Raw genomic sequence first — 20,071 nt, forward strand, 5'->3', positions numbered from 1 at the left:
CTTCTCAAGATTATTTGAAATAAAATGAACTTCATCACTATTACAAAAACAAAAGCACAATATTCCGTGGCTTTAAGATAAAGTACACCAAAAATGGCGACTTGATTAGTCCGAATGGCCAATGTTAATCAACAACGTACTAGGTGCTTCTGTGGAACACAATCTGGCCGCCTCTCTGCTTTTTTTGGATTTTTCACCACTGTTGTGGGGTCCGCCGCCCCAAATCTCGCGGTGATGGATGTGCAACGTCCCGAGGCCCCGGCCAGCTCTGGTTCATCAGCGGGAATCGTCTCGAGGAAGGGAGGAAATAAATCTCGCGACAGCGAGGGCACTGAGCTGTATTCCGCATCAGCTGACGAGTCATCGCAAGACAGTTTTGAACCTGTCCTGCACCGCAAAGCCAGGCGAATTATCGTCAATGCATCTTCGGAGTGAAGTTCGTTCACCGTAAAAAATGCGCCTCGGCGATGGCCTCATATCATCCTGTTTGTGCCACAGAATTCGACTGGCAATCTTCGCGTCCTCAACAGGCAAGCACTGCCCTTGTTTCTTGAGAACACTGTTCCAAACGAGATCAAGGACGTGAGGCTAAACGAACGGAACATCTTAGCCATCGACGTGATAACCTCCAGTGCGCTGAGTCCTCTGCAGCGTGTAACGCAACTGGGCAACATAAGGGTTCGATCCATCGTCCCAGCGGATGGTACCACCATTGTAGGAGTAATTGCTGACATTGACATTGAGATCTCCAATGCAGTCCTTCCAGTGCTCATAAAACCAGCGAGTGAAAACAATGTTATTGTGCGCGCCCGCCGTCTTGGTAAGAAACGTTGTGTGAAATTAACATTCAAGGGTGACTGCCTTCCCTCCTACGTGAAAGTTGGCCACTTCCGCCACCCGGTTCGACCGTTTGTTCCAAGACCGCTGCAATGTTAGAACTGCCAGAGCATCGGCCATGTGAAGGGCGTTGTCAGGATCGGCCTGCAGCTATTTCAGCCCGCTGCACGTGTTTCGATCCAACCGGGGTGGTGGCGCACTTCAGAGAACTGCGGATAACCGGCAGCCACGCCGCGAGGGGTCAGCTCAGGGGAGTTCTCGAGGGGAGGTAATTGGCGGAACCTCCCTATGCGCTTTTCGAGACACCAGACAATGTTCAGCGGCGGAGGCCGCTGTGCGAGGTCCGCTCTGGAACTTAGAGGCGCCGGCTGGGGTCGGGCGTGACCACCTGACTACGGGGACGCGGGACAATGGATACCACGACGACTGCGCTGCAAAGGTCGTCTGCCCTCGGAGAGAGCACTGAAACCTGTGCGGCATGTGTGTGTGTAAAACCCCTACCCCCTTCTCTCAAAGGCGACCACGAGGACTTTCTACGATGACGTCGAACGATGACGTCGAACGATGACGTCGAACGATGACGTCGAACGGAGTGGTTATAACCGCCTGTTGTCGGCTGCTAGTGTGTGTTCGTCGTCGTGCTCTGTGCTCGTCAATGTACTCGTGAGCTGTGTGCTCGTTTGCTGTATGCTTCGTCTTGCGGGCTCCATTTGGGAGCCACGCTAGACTGTGTAAATGTATCCCATGTTCAAATGTAAATAATGTAAATAAACCCTGCTCGCCTAGTCCTGTCGCCCCGAGTTCCTCCGATCGTCCTACAAGCCCGACTCCAAATCTAATAGCGTTTGCACAAATTCTGCCATGTGTCCCCGATGCGCCGAACCTCACTCAGAACAAAACTGTAGTGCGACTATTTTGAAGTGCTCTAACTGTCAAGGCGCTCACAGTGCTTCTTCCAAAGACTGCTCGAAGATTAGGAAAAAGATTTCTGTGCTCAAACAAATGGTTAGGGACAATTCAACCCACAAGGAGGCCGCTGGAACTGTGCGACGTAGACGACGTCGCTGTAGACGGTTCTCACGTAGGAGTGCGACTGGTTCAAAAAATGCGTTACCTATTCAAGCAACGACGTCACCTGCAGTTACCAGCGCAGCAAAAACTGACGCTGGACGGCAAAAAACTCCAAAACGTCCATCTTCAAATGAATGGCCATCGCTTCCAAGTAGACGACCTATAGAAGAGCAACAATAGTTACCGCATCTAGTACAGCAAGCTGTTACATCGAATGAGGTAAGACATGCAGATCAGCAAGTGGTATCGCTACTGCGATCCTTAATGAATGCCATTCGCGTGTTGCTGAACAACATGCACACAACGTCAGCCAGAAGTGCACTGCAAGTATTGGACACACTAAGTCCGGTGCTGGCAGCCCTTGAGTAAACCATGGCTCACCAGCAACTGTCTTTTCGGGAGGAGGTCCGAAAAGCAGCAATTTTTCAGTGGAATACCTGGGGACTCCGATCGCGCATCGCTGATTTCCGACGATTTGTGTACGCCAACAAGTTTCCCATCATCATCTGCGAGCCGAACATATCGGACTCAATTCATAGCTGGCATATCTGGCAGAATCCACCTATGAATCATTTATGTCGCCAACTATTGGTGAAAACAGCAAGGTTATGGTGTTTGTTCGCCGTGACCTCACATTCTTCAGCTTGTACCGCCTCATGACGATAACCAATACACGTGCTTAACAGTAAAGAAGAAAACAAAAACCTACCGTTACCGTTGTGGGTGCCTACCCATCAACATCAAGTAGATTTGATTACAAAAGATTACGAGACATTCTGTCAACATCTCCTGCTCCATGAATTATCATCGGGGACTTCAACGCTCATCATACACTCTGGGGAAGTACGACAATCACCGCGAAAGGCAGGGACTTGTCCTCTTTCGCCTCCGACAGCGAACGCTGGGTAATAAAGGGAAGCTGAAACGGTTTTCAAATTCCATGAATTGATGGGATTTGGAAGAACAGACCTATTAATTTATGGTTCTGAAATGTTTTTCTTCGTTTTGTTAATATAAGGGGCGGAAATTGCTTTCTAAATCCCCCCGCGGACACGCCCCCGTCGCTTCCCGGAGTGCCGGGTGGCGTATTTACAACTGCTTGTAGGTAGAGCGGGGCGTGGCACTTGCGGAGACGACGGACGTTTGCGCGCATGCGCGAGTAAGAGCGGGTGCGAGAGAGGAAATGTGGGGAGTTTTGCTCCTTGAAAATTCGACTCTGCTTAGGAACTACGGAGGAGTTTCTTGGCGCGCGTTGTATGCACTTGTCCCTAGGCGTGCCGGCAGAAGTCGCGGGGCGCGGTAGTGCGGAACTTAACATCGCAAGTTGGCGGCTCGACGCAATCATATTTATTTGATTATGTTTTTACTGATGAAAACAACGTGTCACTATTTCACATTGTTGGCGGCTCCTCCAGGACACCATAGCGGCAACCGGGACATAAAAGCTAGAAGCTGGACTGGTCCGTGGGTTGGGGCTCGCAGAGGCCTGCGCGTGCCAGGGGAGTATAAGATGGGCTGTCCGCTATTACGGACAGCCAATTTTTTATGCGAACACCCCCTGGCACGCTTCGGCCTCTGCGGCCCCAATCCACGGGCCGCCCTGCTTCCAGCTTTGATCCCCCCGCTACAGCTTGGGCGCCCCGGAGATCCTGCGCCGCCTGCTTTAATATAACCTCAGGTGCTCTCCTGAGGCCTCCGTTTGCCGGTTACATGTGCCCTCCTGGAGCAGTGCTTATAAAAAATCCGATCTATCGTCGCGGCGAAAAAAGCGACCCGCGAGTTATACAACATCCGGTCCGAACATTGTCCCTTCAGACATAGCGATCACCAAGCGGCGTCCACGCCCACGGCCTCACCACGGGGCCAGCCAGCGGCGGAGCGTATAAACCAACTCGACCGTACTCCACAATGCCGGCATGTCTAGGGGACAAACGAATACAACGCGCTCTAAGAAACCTCCTCCGTAGTGCCTAGGCTGAGTCATATATTCAAGGAGCCGAAGCCCACTGATTTTCTCTCTCGCGCCCGCTCTTACTCGCGCCTGCACAGAAACGTCGAGCTCCGTCAAAAGTGCTACGCCCCGCTCTACCTACTAGCAATTCTAAAAACGCTGCCGGGTGAGGAGGCAGCCGGAGGAGAGAACCGGCGAGAGTGACGTCATTCCCGGGGAGCGTGCTGGCGGACCGGCTTGCTGGCATGTGCTGGCGTGTTTCTTTCCGTCCTGCGCTTTACTAGACGACGCTACGAGAGATCTGCCGCCGCTGACGTTTGCTTTCTTTTGCGATTTGCGTGAACTGTGCTTCCTTTCTGTGCTGCGTGAGTGCCTACAGCCAAGGGCGCCCAACATGCCCTCGTTCTGTGCAGCATTCGGCTGTGCGAACACTGGTGGGCGAGACGATGTGGTGTTTCACATGTTCCCGAAGGACAAGAAGCTTGCAGCGCAGTGAGTCCGTGCGGTGAGGAGAGAGAATTTTGTGCCGACGAAATCAACTGTGCTGTGCTCGAACCATTTCCGCGACAGTGATTATCATCGGGGCTTGACAACGATGCGGGCAATCGGTATTCCAATTCCGGTGTTCCGGTGCCCACATTGATGCACTCGAGAAATGCAAACATTTGCAGCCATGAACGTCTGGTAACACAGTCTTAGCGTAGCCGGATAGCCTTACGACCAATGCAGAAACGTGTTGTTGCTAGCGTTGCTAGGCTTGCCTAGCGACATTCGGCGTACGGTTGCAGTTACTGTAAGGTTACCGTGTTTACCACACGGCGGTGCTGAAACTTCCCACTATCTGTATGTCAGCACTAGCATGCAGCACGCATACCGATTCTTGATCGAGCTACAATCGCAAAGTCGTCGAACCATAGTCTGAATATTGCACATATAATCCCCCTGGCCATCTCGATCTGCAGCTGGGCGTGTGTGATAAGCAACTTCCATGACTGTACCTCGCAGCACTGTATGTGCGTGCTTTGAAACGCGGTACTTATGTTCGCGATCGTGTATGAACACGCAAAAAACCACCGAGCTTTAGACAAGCAGCGGCAAGGTTCTTGACATCGCGCAATTGCACCCGTATGTGTTTACAATCTAATGAGAAGTTAGTGCTTCGGCATTCTTCCAGCAGCAAGTTCCCAGTGACACTTTAGCGCGTTTTTTCTGCTGTCATTGCAACGTGCAGCTACATGAAAAAACATACGTACCAGCTAATATTTCCAATGCACGAGAAGGTGCACACATCGTTCTCGCTGTTGGCATACTCAACATCGCCGTTGCCGCCATCGTTTTCTGTATCGGCTGTCGGTTCGAACATGTAAGGTGAAAATACAAGCTGTCCGAGACATCGAGAACGTTCCATAATGCTTGCAACTCATCTGTGAAGCCAGACCAGAGCAGCGTGCTACGCTCTGAAACGGCGGCGCCGACCGGTGATCCCCGTGAATGACGTCACAGCGGTCCCGACCAATCACGGGCAAGAGCGGCGTTCGCGAGATGCTCTGAGGCGCTGGTGCACGTTTTTTTGCAAAAAACAGCCGCTTGCGTTTGTTTCCGCCCTTTTTAAACTAGATATTCGTGTTCAATGGTCTAAAAACTGTAGAATGCCGCAGGGAACTCATTTTTTTCGAAAAGTGTTTCAGCTTCCCTTTAAATGACGGCAGTCCTTCATTTCTTCGCCGCTCCACATACAGCAGCTGTCTTGACTTGGCCTTCGTCTCACGAAGTCTCGTCAGGCGTACTGGATGGTTTACGGACATTGAAACGTACGGGAGTGACCATATTCCCGCGTATGTGAAGATCAGATGACTTGCTCTTGCAACTCAAATGATACAATACAAAGAGTGGACTTACCCAAATTCCAGTATGGTATGGAAGACGTCTGTCAGGGTACTTTACTACATAATTTGGAAGACACAATCAAGAGCACAGTGAAAGAAAATACGCGTGCTCTAATGTGCTCTTCGAAATTCACTGAATTTTATATAGAATTAGAGCGACTTCGAGCAATCCGCCGACGTGCGCGCCGAACGTAGATACCGACGCACGAAGTAAATGGACGATCTACGGACTGCCAGACGCCTACAAAAGAAGATCCAGCGTCGGTTAGATAAACTGGAGTCACAACGTTGGACCGCTTTCGGTGAAACGCTAGACCCTCGTAGGCCCCTATCGCACTTATGGAGGACGGTGCGCGGGCGTATAGGACCCCACCCGTAAAGCGGTCTCCATTCAAGACTCTGGCCTTCTTCCAACAACGACGAGATCGATGTCGCAGAAAACTTCTGTGCCATATTACCCGGGCAACTCACAGCTTCCAACAACTTATCTCAATCCATGAGCTTCCAGCCACCACGTGACCCCTGCATGGATCTACCCAGGCACGTACCCAGGATTTTTTTTCGGGGGGGGGCACCACCTCCATCATCATCATCATCAGCATAATCATCATCATCATCATCACCATCCTGTTTTATGTCCACTGCAGGACGAAGGCCGCTTGCGTTTGTTTCCGCCCTTATTAAACTAGATATTCGTGTTCAATGGCCTAAAAACTGTAGAATGCTGCAGGGAACTCATCTTTTTCGAAAAGTGTTTCAGCTTCCCTTTAAATGACGGCAGTCCTTCATTTCTTCGCCGCTCCACATACAGCAGCTGTCTTGATTTGGCCTTCGTCTCCCGAAGTCTCGTCAGGCGTACTATATGGTTTACGGTTTACTGTCTTGCGCCAACCGATTCCAACTAGCGCTCGCGAATTTCCTAATTTCATCGCTCCACCCAGTGTTTTGTCGTCCTCGATTGCGTTTTCCTTCTCTTTGTACCCATTCTGTAACCCTAATGGTCCAACGGTTATCTAACCGGTGCATTACTTGACCTGCCCAGCTACATTTTTTCCTCTTGATGTCAATTAGAATATCGTCTATACCCGTTCGCTCTCTGATCCAAGCCGCTCTTTTTCTCTCTCTCAACGTTATGCCTAGCAACATTCGTTCGATCGCTCTTGCGCGGTCCTTAACTTGCATTACATTACATTATGGGGTTTTACGTGCCAAAACCACTTTCTGATTATGAGGCACGCCGTAGTGGAGGACTCCGGAAATTTCGACCACCTGGGGATCTTTAACGTGCACCTAAATCTAAGTACACGGGTGTTTTCGCATTTCGCCCCCATCGAAATGCGGTCGCCATGGCCGGGGTTCGATCCCGCGACTTCGTGCTCAGCAGCCCAACACCATAGCCACTGAGCAACCATGGCGGGTGGTCCTTAACTTGCTCTCAAGTCTCTGCCCCATATGTCAGCACTGACAAAATGCACTGATTGCACACCTTACTTTTCAATAATGATGGTAAGCTTCCAGTCAGAAGCTGGCAATGTCTGCCGTATGCGATCCAGCCTATTTTTATTCTTCTGGGAATTTCCTTCTCATGATCAGGGTTCCCTGTGTTTAATGGACCTAGGTAAACGTACTCCTTCACAGTCTCTAGTGGCCGACTGGCGATCCTGATCCCTTGTTCCTTTGCCCGGCTATTTATCATTATCTTCTGCATATTAATATTCAACCCCACTCTTACACTCTCTCTGTTAAGGTCTCCAACCACTTGTTGTAACTCGTCTGCATTGTTGTTGAATAGAACAATGTCATCGGCAAACCGAAGGTTGCTGAGATATTTGCCGTCGATCGTTACTCCAAAGCCTTCCCAGTTTAATAGCTTGAATTCTGCTAAGCACGCAGTGAATAGCTTTAAAGAAATTGTGTCTCCCTGTCTGACCCCTTTCTCTATAGGTATCTCCCTGCTTGTGTAGAATTAAGGTAACTGTAGAACCTCTTTAGATATTCTTACACGAAGGACGAGTTAGTAAGACGAGAAACTATTTACAGATTATATTTACAACAATGGTTGCAGCGCTGACCGGTTAGATTCACAGCGCGAGCCCAGTTCGTTCTTCCTCCTCTTTTCTGGAGTGATTGCGCCCACGCGCATCGTTCAAACAAACAAATACCACACGCATGTAGCAATATTTTCCAAGCATTTTACGTAAGCGTTCTGTACTCCTTGATTACGTAGTGCCTCTATGACTGCTGGTATCTCTACTGAATCAAATGTATTTTCGTAATCTATATAAGCCACATAGAGAGGCTTATTGTACTCTGCAGATTTCGCGATAACCTGATTGATGACATGGATGTGATCCATTGTAAAGTATATCTTCCTGAAGCCAGCCTGTTCCCTTGGGTGACAAAATCCAGTGTTGCCCTTATTCTATTGGAGATTATTTTTATAAATATTTTATATAATACTGGGAGCAAGCTATAATGGTCCTATAATTTTTCAATTCTTTAACGTCTCCTTTTTTGTGGAGTAGTATAATGTCTGCATTCTTCCAGTTTTCTGGGACCCTTGCAGTCGATAGACACTTCGTATAAAGAGCCGCCAGTTTTCCAAGCATTATGTCTCCTCCATCTTTGAATAAATCGACTGTTATTCCACCTTCTCCTCCCGCTCTTCATCGTTTCATGTCTTGCAGGGCCCTTCTGACCTCATCGCTAGTTATAGGAGAATTTCTGTATCCTGTTCATTACTGTTTCTAAGTGAGGTATCGTGACTCCTGTGGGTACTGTATACAGGTCAGCTTAGAATTTTTCCGCTGCTTTTACTATATCTTCGAGATTGCTGATGATATTATCCTTCTTATCTTTTAGTGCATACATCATGGTTTGTCCTATGCCAGGTTTCTTCTTTACTGATTTCCGGCTGCGTTCATTTTTTACGGCTTCTTCAGTGTTTCTCATGTTATAGTTTCGAATATCAGTTATTTTCGACTTGTTGATAAGTTTTGACAGTTCCGCGAACTGCGTAATGCTGTGCGGCCGCCAATCCCATACAACCGCGTAGAGCGCAGGACTCTGCGATTCTAGACGTACTGCGCTCACCGCGAAAGGTTAGAAAAACACCCACATAAGCACAGCAGAGAAATGGCTACGTGAGGCGGTTCGACCGATAACTGTAGAAGCGTCATTCAAAACAAGTAATTGTTCTCCACTTCCGGCGGCGTTTTCTCTACTTCCTTTTTAAATAAAAAGATGTTGATCCATAAATAGTCTCATAAACAACGGCTAACTTTTTTTTATTATTCGCTTTTGCTTGCAGTTTGGTTGTTGCCTTGGCTCTTTCCCTTAGTAGATCGCTTAATTTCTCAACTCCTTGCGATTCTAGTTTCCAGTTGCCAATTTTGCACGAAAAGCGCTATACAATTAGGGAAACACAGACGAGGTAACGGGCGACAATCATCTTGCTTATGGGTTTAAGGGTTATTGCAGGGTTTCATGATGGACGCTCTTTCACATTATTTTATTTCCCACCTTATCTAACCCATATCACGTGTATATGGTTCCGGGCATCTGCCAGCGTCGCGGTGAGCCGTAACTCAAGGAAATAATGAAGCAAAGGGAAAAGTTAAATGCAATTGGCGTTTTCACCGGCCGCAACTCGTTCCATGAGAGTGGAGACCAGCTGAGTAACAGCCGCATCCCTCTCCTGGTCCGAGGATCAGCCTAAACAAAGAAGGTTGAACTAACAAAAGCAACAGCTATGCGCGTGACGGTTGAATAGATGGCGACAACTGAACGCATCTCGAGTTAATCGCGGCGCGGGTGCGGAATCTATGAGAAAACTGTCCTTCACATTACAAGAGATGCCGATAACTACCGCCATCTAAAAGGAGTGAAAAAGGCAGCATAATGCTGACCGATGAACAGCTGCCAAGTCTCGACATAGATCTGGCGGCGCTTTAGGAATGTGTGAGGAGTGGTGGCGTGGGTGGGGAGGGGGGGGGTGGTATGCCACTTGATTTCGGGGGGGGCCCGGGCCCCCCCGGGCCCCCCCTTGGGTACGTGCCTGGATCTACCATTTTCCATCCATGAACTCAAGGCGGCGCTAGCTTTGTGCAGCCGTACGTCTTCACCAGGACCTGACGGAATTTCTTACAGAACTCTGTGTCATCTGGCTGAGCGGGCGAGGAGTGTTCTGTTTGAAATGTATAAAGAAGCCTGGCTAACTGGCACACTTCCCTCAAGCTGGAAGACTAGTCGCGTAGTTCCGCTACTGAAGCCTGGCAAGTCTCCGTTGGAGCTTTCATCGTATCGCCCGATTGCATTGACGAGCTGTGTGGGCAAAGTCATGAAGAAGATGATCTTCGGACGCCTGGAGTGGTACTTGGAATACCACAACGTCCACCCAGATGCCATGACAGGCTTCCAACGTGGTCGCTCTTCGATAGATAACGTAATCGACCTGGCTACCTACGTTCAGCACCAAAAAGGATGCAAACGTCTCTGCGCTTCTTTGTTCCTTGACGTCAAAGGGGCGTACGACAACGTTACACATGATGCCACCCTCGCCGCTCTCGAAGAGGTAAACATCGGTGGTCGGATGTTTAGATGGATGCATAGCTATCTCTCTATGCGATCTTTCTTTGTGAGCACCGAGAACGGCTACACTCCTATACATTACGTCTACTGTGGCGTCCCCCAGGGTGGCGAACTGAGTCCTACGTTGTTTAACCTCACGCTGATTGGTCTCCTTGATCACCTTCCAAACTTATTTAAATTATCAATGTACGCGGACGATATATGCGCTTGGGCGTCCGGAGTGACACGCTCACAGCTGCGCGCAAGGCTCAAAAAAGCTGCCCCTCAGACTACACTCTACCTCCGCAATCAAGGCCTGGAGATTTCATCGGATAAATGTGCACTTGTGGCATTTACGCGTAAGCCCATGACGTACTACAGTGCATTAATCAATGAACAGATGATACCATTTGTACGGTGTTACAAATATTTGAGTGTCATAATTGACAGAGATATCTCATGGAGCCCCGACTTTTTGTACATAAAGAAACGGTTGACAGGCATCGGTCACCTTCTCAAGTTCGTCGCTGGAAAGTCCTGGGGAATGTCCACAAGCGCTATGCTGCAGCTATATAGGGTACTTTTTCTCGGCTTACTGCGGTATAGCTTGCCAGTATAGATTAAGGCAAGTAAGAGAAGCCTACATACTATTCAAAACGTTCAGGCTGAAGTGCTCAGGATTTGTCTAGGTCTTTCTCGAAGTGCGTCAACGGCGGCAACTATTGCAATCGCCAGAGACCACCTCATCAAGACCCTTATCACAGTTGAAGCACTAAGAGTGCAGGTAAGACACCTTGCCCGCACTCCTTGCCACGATCTAGCCTCTCTACCTGCGGAGAGACCACGTGTCTCGTTCTGCCGAACGGTATACGCACATCGTGAGGCTATATCATCTTGCTTCACACTTGCCGCGAGACCTTCGACTCTTCCTTGGTGCCTCATTGAACAAATGATCAACCTGACAATACCTGGCGTCCGGAAGAAAGCAACTATGTCGTCACCGGCTCTTAAACAGCTTATCTTACTCATATTAAATGAGAACTACCGGTATTACACCCACATGTACACTGACGGCTCCGTCCTGCCTAAGAGCTCTACCGCAGCTGTCGTCATTCCAGCAAAAGCCACAACTAACAAGTTGAAAACATCTCACTTGACAACGTCGACGGCAGCAGAACTTGCGGTGCTTCGAGCCGCACTACACTTTATCAATGACAAACCAAGACACAAATGGTCGATTTTCTGCGACTAGAAGACAGCACTACAGTGTTTACTGTCAGCCTTACGGTGCGGTCCGCATGAACAGTTGGTATTTGAAATCATAGAAGCCATACACCACCTGACTGAGAAAGGACATTAAATAATTTTTCAATAGCTACCAAGTCACTGTGGTATCATCGTCAATGAACGTGCCGATCAAGGTGCTCGTTCAGCTCATGCAGAAGACAACCGCCTATAGATCCCGCTGTCTAGGACAGATGCTGCAAGGATGCTCCGCCAACTTGCACGCAATGCACTACATCAGAGTGAAATGAACCATATTTTATGCACGCCCGTTTATACACCCTGAATCCAACCTTAAGCCTCCAAATTCCACCAAGACTCCTCAGGGATCCGTGCTCTCGCCGTTTCTATTTAACCTAGCTATGCGGTCTATTGCTGGGACGCTGGCACAAATACCGGATCTCCAATATTCTTTATATGCAGACGACATTGCCCTATGGATTAGGGTGGCTCGGATGACTTACAAGATACCTTACAAGATACCTTACAAGAGGCTGCAGATGCAGTGGCTACGAGAGCCGGGTTCATGAACCTCGAGTGCGCGCCCGCCAAATATGAGCTGTTACTTTTATCCGCAAATAAACGCGATACGCTCAACATTCAGATTAACATTAACGGGAAGCAAGATCCCGTAGTAGACAAAATCCGTGTACTTGGCATGCACATTCAATCTAACCGACTCAATACGTATACACGTCAAACGGTTACTGCCAGCGTAGGCCACACCACACAGCTTATAGGAAGGGTGTGCAATAAGCACGGAGGTCTCCGCGAGGCAGAATTGCTAAGACTGGTACAGGCATTTTCCGTCAGTAGAATCACATTCTCCCTTCCTTATGTCCACTTAACGAGGGCCGAGGAAGATAAAGTTAACTCACTTATACGCAGACTCTACAAATTTGCCCTTGGAGTGCCAAGTAGAACCTCCACCGAGTGACTTCTGGCTACAGGTACCTTGAATACTTTTAGTGAGCTCGCAGAAGCCCACCTGACAGCTCAATACCAGCACTTATCGAACACCCACACTGGTAGGCACATCTTAAACTCCGTAAGTATTGCTCCAGCACCCATGACCAATGAGAAATTCAAGATTCCCCACCCGATGCATGATCACTTGTATCCGTCCTCTCCCTAACAATATGCACCCTGTTCATCACGAACATAGAAGGCAACAACGAGCTAAAGCCCCGCAGAAAAAGTTATTTAACTACAGAGACGTGTTTTATGTCGATGCCGCAGAGTATCCGCGTGGACACAAATGCGCCATATCAGTCGTTGACTCCACTGGCAGTGTTTCGACGGGAGGTATCCATTATAGCCTCTTCTTTGGAGGAGGCAGCGGTGGCGCTCGCCGCAAGAATACCCAATTACTCTGTCATATATAGTAAGTGACTCAAAAACTGCCATAGACAACTTCGGCGGCCTAATCGGCAATGAAGCGGCCCACCTAAGTGCTCGAGCTTTCACGAACCGAGCGCAGGCTAGACTAGGGGACGGTTCAGATGCCAATAATCTCCCTCCATCATTCACCTCCAAAGATAGATTACTTACATACTAAGACATTTGCAGGAATTACCCCCTAGGTCGCCTACCCCTCCCACCTTTAATGATTCGGTCGTCACGCATAGACGAGGTACTATGGCGTAAACTACGGACTCGCACTTTTCTATCTCCTGCCTCACGTCACAAAATTCATCCGGGAATATACCCTACCTCACCTTGCAAGTTTTCTCCTGCTAGCAGAGTGGACCTTAACCACATTATGTGGCAATGCAAGAACCACTCCCCTCCCCCTAACCTTTCTAGTGTTTTAAGTAGTAGGGAGCTGTGGGAGGCTGCCATGCGCAGCTACAACCCCGAACTTCAGGAAGCTATCCTGAGGTGGGCTCAGGTGGTAGAGGAGGTCTACCGCGAGTAGGATAACCTCCCTCGCTTTGTTCTCGCAGCCCCTTTCCCTTTACGACGGGATAAATAGAGTTGTCTCTCTCTCTCTCTCCCCGAAGAGACGCGACCCTTTTGTGTACGCTATGGTTGGGCGTCGCGTTTACCAATGCCTGCGCGTTCCGCATAGGGATAGACGACACCGCAGCATGTGGCGATGGCGGCGACGCAGAAATGATTCGTCATGTTCTTTGCCAGTGTCCGCAGTAGAGTGTGCAGACTCAATCGCTTTCCGTCGTACTGAAACACTTGGACGACCAGAATTTGTCCGAAGGAAGAATTCTGAAATATCGACACGACTTAACATTGCATCAGAAGGCCGTGCAACCGCTACTGCGCTTCTTGAGGTCGACCGGCCTGTGTGAACGCCTGTGATTGAAACGCCTTTTCTGTTACCTGTTTCTTTTTCTTTTTCTTATTTTCTTCTTCTTTTTCCGTTCCTTTTTTGTCTTCTCTCGCTCTTTGTCGTCTTTACAACCCCTATAACCCCCACCCCAGCGCAGGGTAGCAAAGAGGATACTCGCCTCTTGTTAACCTCCCGGCCTTTCCTCTCCCTCTCTCTTCTATGCCTTGCTGCAAATCTTTCCAATTAAAAAAAAAGGAGAGAGACGAGAGATAGCAGGAACAAAAGCATATAAGTCAGACCTCTAAAGGTCATTACAAACAAAACATACAATATTATCATAAATTTCTGTCACACCATACGGGTTTCTTGTGACTACTTAGCGTATGTATGTATATGCACTCCTGAGTAGCAACTGCATTAAAATGGCCCACTGAGCCCCAATGAGACACTTTTTGGCTTGAACAGGAACTAACCACCCTACTGCTGTAATTGGTCGCTATTTCTCTTATGAAACTAAGTATCCGTTGTATTAAGGAAAAAATAGCACTAACGCAGGAAGAATAAAGTGTTTTGAGAGAGTTGAGTGAAGTACTAGACGTCCGAATAAACACAGTTTCATAGTCATGCGCGGTATCTGTTTAAAATCTTACCATTAGGTCGTTGGTACTCATGCGGTGGCCCTCCATGGTACCTGTGGCTTCTCCGAGCTCACCCAACGCTGTCCAGCTTTTCCCGAGAACCAACGGGTCGTCCTCGCGGTCTGGAGATCTCTCTAGGCCAAGAGATGCGGAGCTCTACACAGCGCCACAGCAGAATCTGCGTTGAAGTGCAGTGTTTTCTTGTAGCATGCAGCCGCATTTAGTCAGTAAGAAATCGGTCTGCAAAATCGATAAAAAAATTCGCCCATAAATTACAATTTGAGCACGTTCATTTTAAAGTTGGTGTAGGAGTGTCTCATAATATGAACGCTCATCAGTATTGCATACAAAGGAAACAGAGACAAAGCGAAGAATCGCGGAAACTATCGAGATGAATCAAGCTGGTTGGGGAACTTTACAAAAACCACCCACTTTAAGTGCACCTGCCTCTGGTCGGATTTGTATACAGGTCTAGATGCTGTCATTCGAGTTGGCTTCTTTATGAGCTGGGCTAGACTCTTAACTCAGGGCAGGCGTCTTCTCGCTGTTGGTCGCATCAATAGACGCTAGTTTTGAGTGGAGAATGTGCTCATAGCTTCATTTTCATTTGTTTTCTTCGTATATTATAGGAACGCATCCCTCAACCGCTTCTAGCCTGTTGTCGCGATTGCCGATGTATCAGTTCTGGGGACCAATTTACAGAACTTTTCGTTCGTAAGAGCTGCTCTTCATTGGACAGGAATGTATGCTAATGCGATGTTCTTTACCATGACTGGCAAGCGTCTCTTTTTACAAGCCGACCTAGCTACTATAATATCACGTAACAGAATATGAAACCACAGAAAGCGTAGGAGAAGTTAATTGTTATATTTAATCGAAATAATCACGTACAGGGAAATGACAGTAGACGAAGAGATAACTTGCCGCAGGTGGGGTCCTAACCCACATACGCTTATTCTTCTGGCTACCACATGGTTTGTGCATTCGGTCCCTGAGCTCCCATGACGAAGTAGGACAATTATGAGAGAGAAAGCCGAGCTTTAGGGCACTGTGCCATTGTCCAACAAAACCATGTCGTCCCCTCTCACTGATGCAGCAGTGCTCTACATGCTGATTTTCTAAAGGGACTGAACACACTACAAACATCCGTGGCTGCATTCAGTTGCAGAAATTGCAATAATCTGTACAGTACTAACTCTTTGATAAGGTACAATAGCAAGGGAGGTAGTTTTCCAGTGATCACAAGGCGTTTTGTAACTGTCTTGGATCAACCAAAATAAGCTGCAAAACGTCTTTTTATACAGGTCTAGAATACGCCTTGCAAAAGACGGCTTGAAGACGTCTTGTTAAGCTGTTTCTTGTTTACATTTTGCTATGGAGGCTAGAAAATGTTTTGCAAAAACGTCTAGACGATATCGGTGCTGATACTTTATCGAATATAAGTATATAAAAGTCATTCGAGTGCTTTACTGTGCTTTATACGGTTGTTAGATATTTAGCGCCCGAAATAGCCACACAACCTGCAGTTAAATAACCACGTACATGCATTTCATTTCTTTCGGTCTCTCATTTTACCATCCGGAAAGGTGCACATTTCAGTTAGCTGCACATATGTCGTTGCACTGTCTTTATGGTCAAATCGTCTATGCGTATTTCACCACGAAAATTTATATTTAACTTTATATTTCATATTTAACAAATATCGCTATTGTCACTCCTCTAGTGAATTGTGCCGGAAAACAAATCTTCCTGCTTTAGAAATTAGGACAACAGTGGACAGGTTAAAATTTATCTTCTTCACTGTTCACAATAAACTTAATATCGGGTCCGATTTCTTCAAATTGTCGCCCAACGCACGCTTCCGGCAGCATGCATATCGAACTACCCCGTCGACACGAAATGGCACTTTTAAATATAGCTATTTTCCTAGAGTAATTATGAAATGGAACGTGCTCCCCGATTCACTGGTTTCCTCTTCTTTTATAAATATATTTCTAAACTAGCTGCATGTTCTTGTTCATTCGGGTCAAAAACTGTTCTGATCTGCTAGATCAATAACGCCACGCTGTGGTCGCCACGGGTGCGATTGTGTTCGGATTATTACTACTGTGAATATATGTGAAAAAATTATGAGCGATTTCACTGTGCGAAGGTGGATGACCAGCGAAGCTGTGTAGCACACGACAAAGAAGTGACACAGAATTTGGAACAAAGGTACGAACACATTTATTGTCTTGATCGGTGGTCATTGTGACGAAAGGTACGCACACACTTTTTATACACCCCCGTTCATTCGTGTTATATATTCGTTATATACGTTCATGTTTTAATTTCGCGATATATTGAGGCAAAAAATTTCAGACCCAAATCACCGCACCGACTGGCAGTGGGCCAGTGCCGTGAGCGCCTTCACAGAGGGAGAGGTCATTGAGTTTCCTACAATATACTTATTGTGTGAAACTCTCTGGGAGAGGCAGTATGGTAACGCTGGCATGATGAGCGGCAACGGAACAAGCTGTGGAAAAAGACGACAACGACGAACGCGCGAGCAGTGGCACAAGCTATTGCTAATAAGGACAGTTCTTGTTCACTCAGATTTGTTGGTGGACGCGAAAAATGCACGGAACCAAAGCCGTCAACAGTTTAGCTGTAAAAAAGCAGTGGCTTTATTATTATCATTGTCGTCATTGTTGCGCGTATGATTATTCATTGTAATGTAAATATTGACTGTATCTCCATTCCTGTAATGACCCTTTGGGAGTTAACTGTAATAATAAAACAAACAAACACACAAAAGAACAAACATGAAGCAAACTTAAAGAATAGCGCTAGACTCGAGCGACAAAGCATGTGTGAGCATACATACATGACCCAAGGCCTTTAACCACGTTAACTGAGAAATCGGTAAACGTTAAAAATATGTTCAATGGTTAGTACGCGAACGTTCTTTCACTTCGCTCACATAGTACCCGCGACCTCGAGCTCAGCAGCGCAATGCTATAGCCACTAAGTCACCCAGCAGGTAACAGAAAACGTATGCCTATCCGCAGAATAGTGGCCCAATTTTTAGTGTGAGCGCTAGTTTCACACAGATGGATAGGCGAGCCCGATAATATATTTTTTGTCGCAGAAGATCACGCGCAGCAACGCAGGTTTCTACCAGGCCGGCTTTCTGCAGAGTGTCAGAACCAGCGTTCTTCTCCCGGTTTTTCTCAGCGTTACACCACAAATTCCATCCTCCGTCGTTCACTACATCCGCGAAGCGATAACTTTTTACAGACAACAGCCATGTTTCCTTGCGTATGCAGCAAGGCCAGGCCGGTCTGGCGGGTTTCACTCAACTGTTATCGCAGCCATGTTTTTAAGCGATGGTGCGTGGAAAAAGACCTTTCGGCGCCGGCAGCGCTGACAGAGAGAGTGACCAGAATTTGCAGAAGTGCCTTGATCGAAGGGAAGATGCCACTGTCGGGCATGTAGAGCGGTTTAACAGCAGTTGAAGGAATGTCCGCTCCTTCGCTTTCGCACTTCCACTTTTCCTGCGATAGCCGCAGTTCGGCTTGAACAACACTACCGCTGGGCAATCTCGTTACTACTTTTGCCTCGTCTTCTGTTGTGATATGGTATACAGCTGAGAAGGCATAAAGACGATGGGCATGCAGACGCCAAAGTCTCTTCGTTAAACATTGATTTGAGGTCTGCCAGTACATTATCAAGTAGTGGGATGTATACCAACATCCCGTAGAAACTCTCTGGATCGAGCACTGGAGTGTTAGACCAGTGAATCTATCTCTTCGTGATGCGAGGGAGCCGCAGCTCTGTTTCAAGCTCACCCCCCAGCGCGACGGCTTGCTCGTAGAGGCGTAAACCTCTCTGAGCAGTTTGAGCAGCTATGGCGTCTGTCAACGGGTTCCTTGCTGCGTGCACATCGACGCATTCCTTCTGGTATAGAGGCGACTCAATGGGAGCGTGTGCGCCAGTGTGTCCGAGAGGCAAAGTACATCGTCAGCATAAACTCGCCATCGCCAACAGCGACGCGGAGCCTCCTCGCTTTGGCAGCGCTTTGCAGTTCTCTCCAGTTGGCGACGCGTCGTCGAGAGCTTTAGCCACAGAGACAAGTGAGTCTCGAAACTGGATGACACTGTCGCGTCGTTCGACGCATTTCGTATCGCAGAGGCCTTCAAGTTGGTGGCCAAGTGCGGTTTTCAGTGCAGTATTTGGTTTTGTTGGCGTGGTGAAGAAGAAAATTACCTCCTTCGTAATCTTATGCTGGGTTACTGACGGCTTGAACGTGCGATGATTCGGATAAAAACAAGTTGAGTGCGTGTTTAAAGCACGGGGAGTGAACTGCGTTGGGGGCACATCGTTTAATTTCAGACAGGTCACCACAAGCTCTGTCTGACACCATGACGCTACAGCGATCTGTCGCTATGCGAACGCACCTGCCCAGGTCGAGTTCTAGGCCCTTCAGAATTTTTAGAACCCATTCACCGAATATTTTCCCTGTCAGGATGGGCTCAGGTACGTTCGCGTCTACAGGCTCGCTGTCACTGCGCGGGTCGACGAATTGAACGCAGAACAAGACAGCTGCGACGTGTGAGCTCCATACTTTCTTTTTCTGCTTTTTTGATGCTCTAGACGCCTGACTCGTGCACTCACTGAATAAGTGTGGCAAGAACGTCGTCTCCACGCCACTTGATCAGTTCGTTCTTGGTCGGCCTGCTGATCTACGCGGTTCGGGATGATGTGCTGACAAGCTGCTTCTGAAGTTCAGTGTTCCCGCTTGATACTCGAAAGCGCATAATCTCGCGGAAATTGCCTTCATTTATTAGTCAATCAGGCCTCATTTGACTGGTCAAGGAGTGTTCCGTCGCCTCGGTGGCGAGGAAATGGTATAATATGGCGCTCTAGAAAGATGATCGACTGTATGATTGGAGGTGAAAAATTCAGCGCAAAACCCAGGACAGTCCACAAAGAAGAGACGAGACAAGCACTGGCACTGACTAACAACTGATTTATTCTTCTTGCGACAACGCTTATAAGTACCCTTCACCACTCGATCACGCAGGGGGGCCCACCGCTTAATATTCTTTGCGGGTTGTCCTGAGTGTTGCGCTGAATTTTTCACCTTCAAAATACCATGTACTGACTAGCCCCAACCGAAGTTTTATTTATGATTGGAAACGGGCAGCTTCGGTTTTCGTTCCCTTGATGAAGACGCAGAATGGACATTTGGTTGGCCACGTCTTTTTCAGTTGCGCAGACATGCGAGGAAATCCTTCCCGTCCTGCATTGTTTCTTTGTAGTATTTGTTTGCTTCATGTACAGCAAGGTCATCATCTTTTCCCAGCAGTGGCCCTATAATGTAAAGCTATTCCAATATGTTTTCATTCCAATCTCCTGACGTCGAATTTGCGTAACTGCCGACGCAAGCATCGGGCGGTGACACGCAGCGTTGCCTCGACAGCCCAATCAAACGCTCTCTTACTTTATAGGAGGTCACTTTGCTTTCAAAACGAATAACATTGCCTACATTGAGTGGTTTTTCGTT

The 20,071-nt window shown here is 47.9% G+C and overlaps 1 protein-coding gene across 1 annotated transcript in view; it reads right to left on the reverse strand.

The window, feature by feature from the left end:
• Positions 1-20,071, reverse strand: part of LOC126545229 (neuropeptide F receptor-like) — a 334,942-nt gene that overhangs the window by 14,385 nt on the left and 300,486 nt on the right. Inside the window, exon 3 of the mRNA XM_055061259.1 lies at positions 14,536-14,701. Within this exon, the coding sequence (XP_054917234.1) occupies positions 14,536-14,571 (36 nt within the window). The 5' untranslated portion in view covers positions 14,572-14,701. The remainder of the gene's footprint in view (positions 1-14,535; positions 14,702-20,071) is intronic.

This window comes from Dermacentor andersoni, chromosome 1, assembly GCF_023375885.2.
Source record: "Dermacentor andersoni chromosome 1, qqDerAnde1_hic_scaffold, whole genome shotgun sequence".
NCBI classification, from domain to species: Eukaryota; Metazoa; Arthropoda; class Arachnida; order Ixodida; family Ixodidae; genus Dermacentor; species Dermacentor andersoni.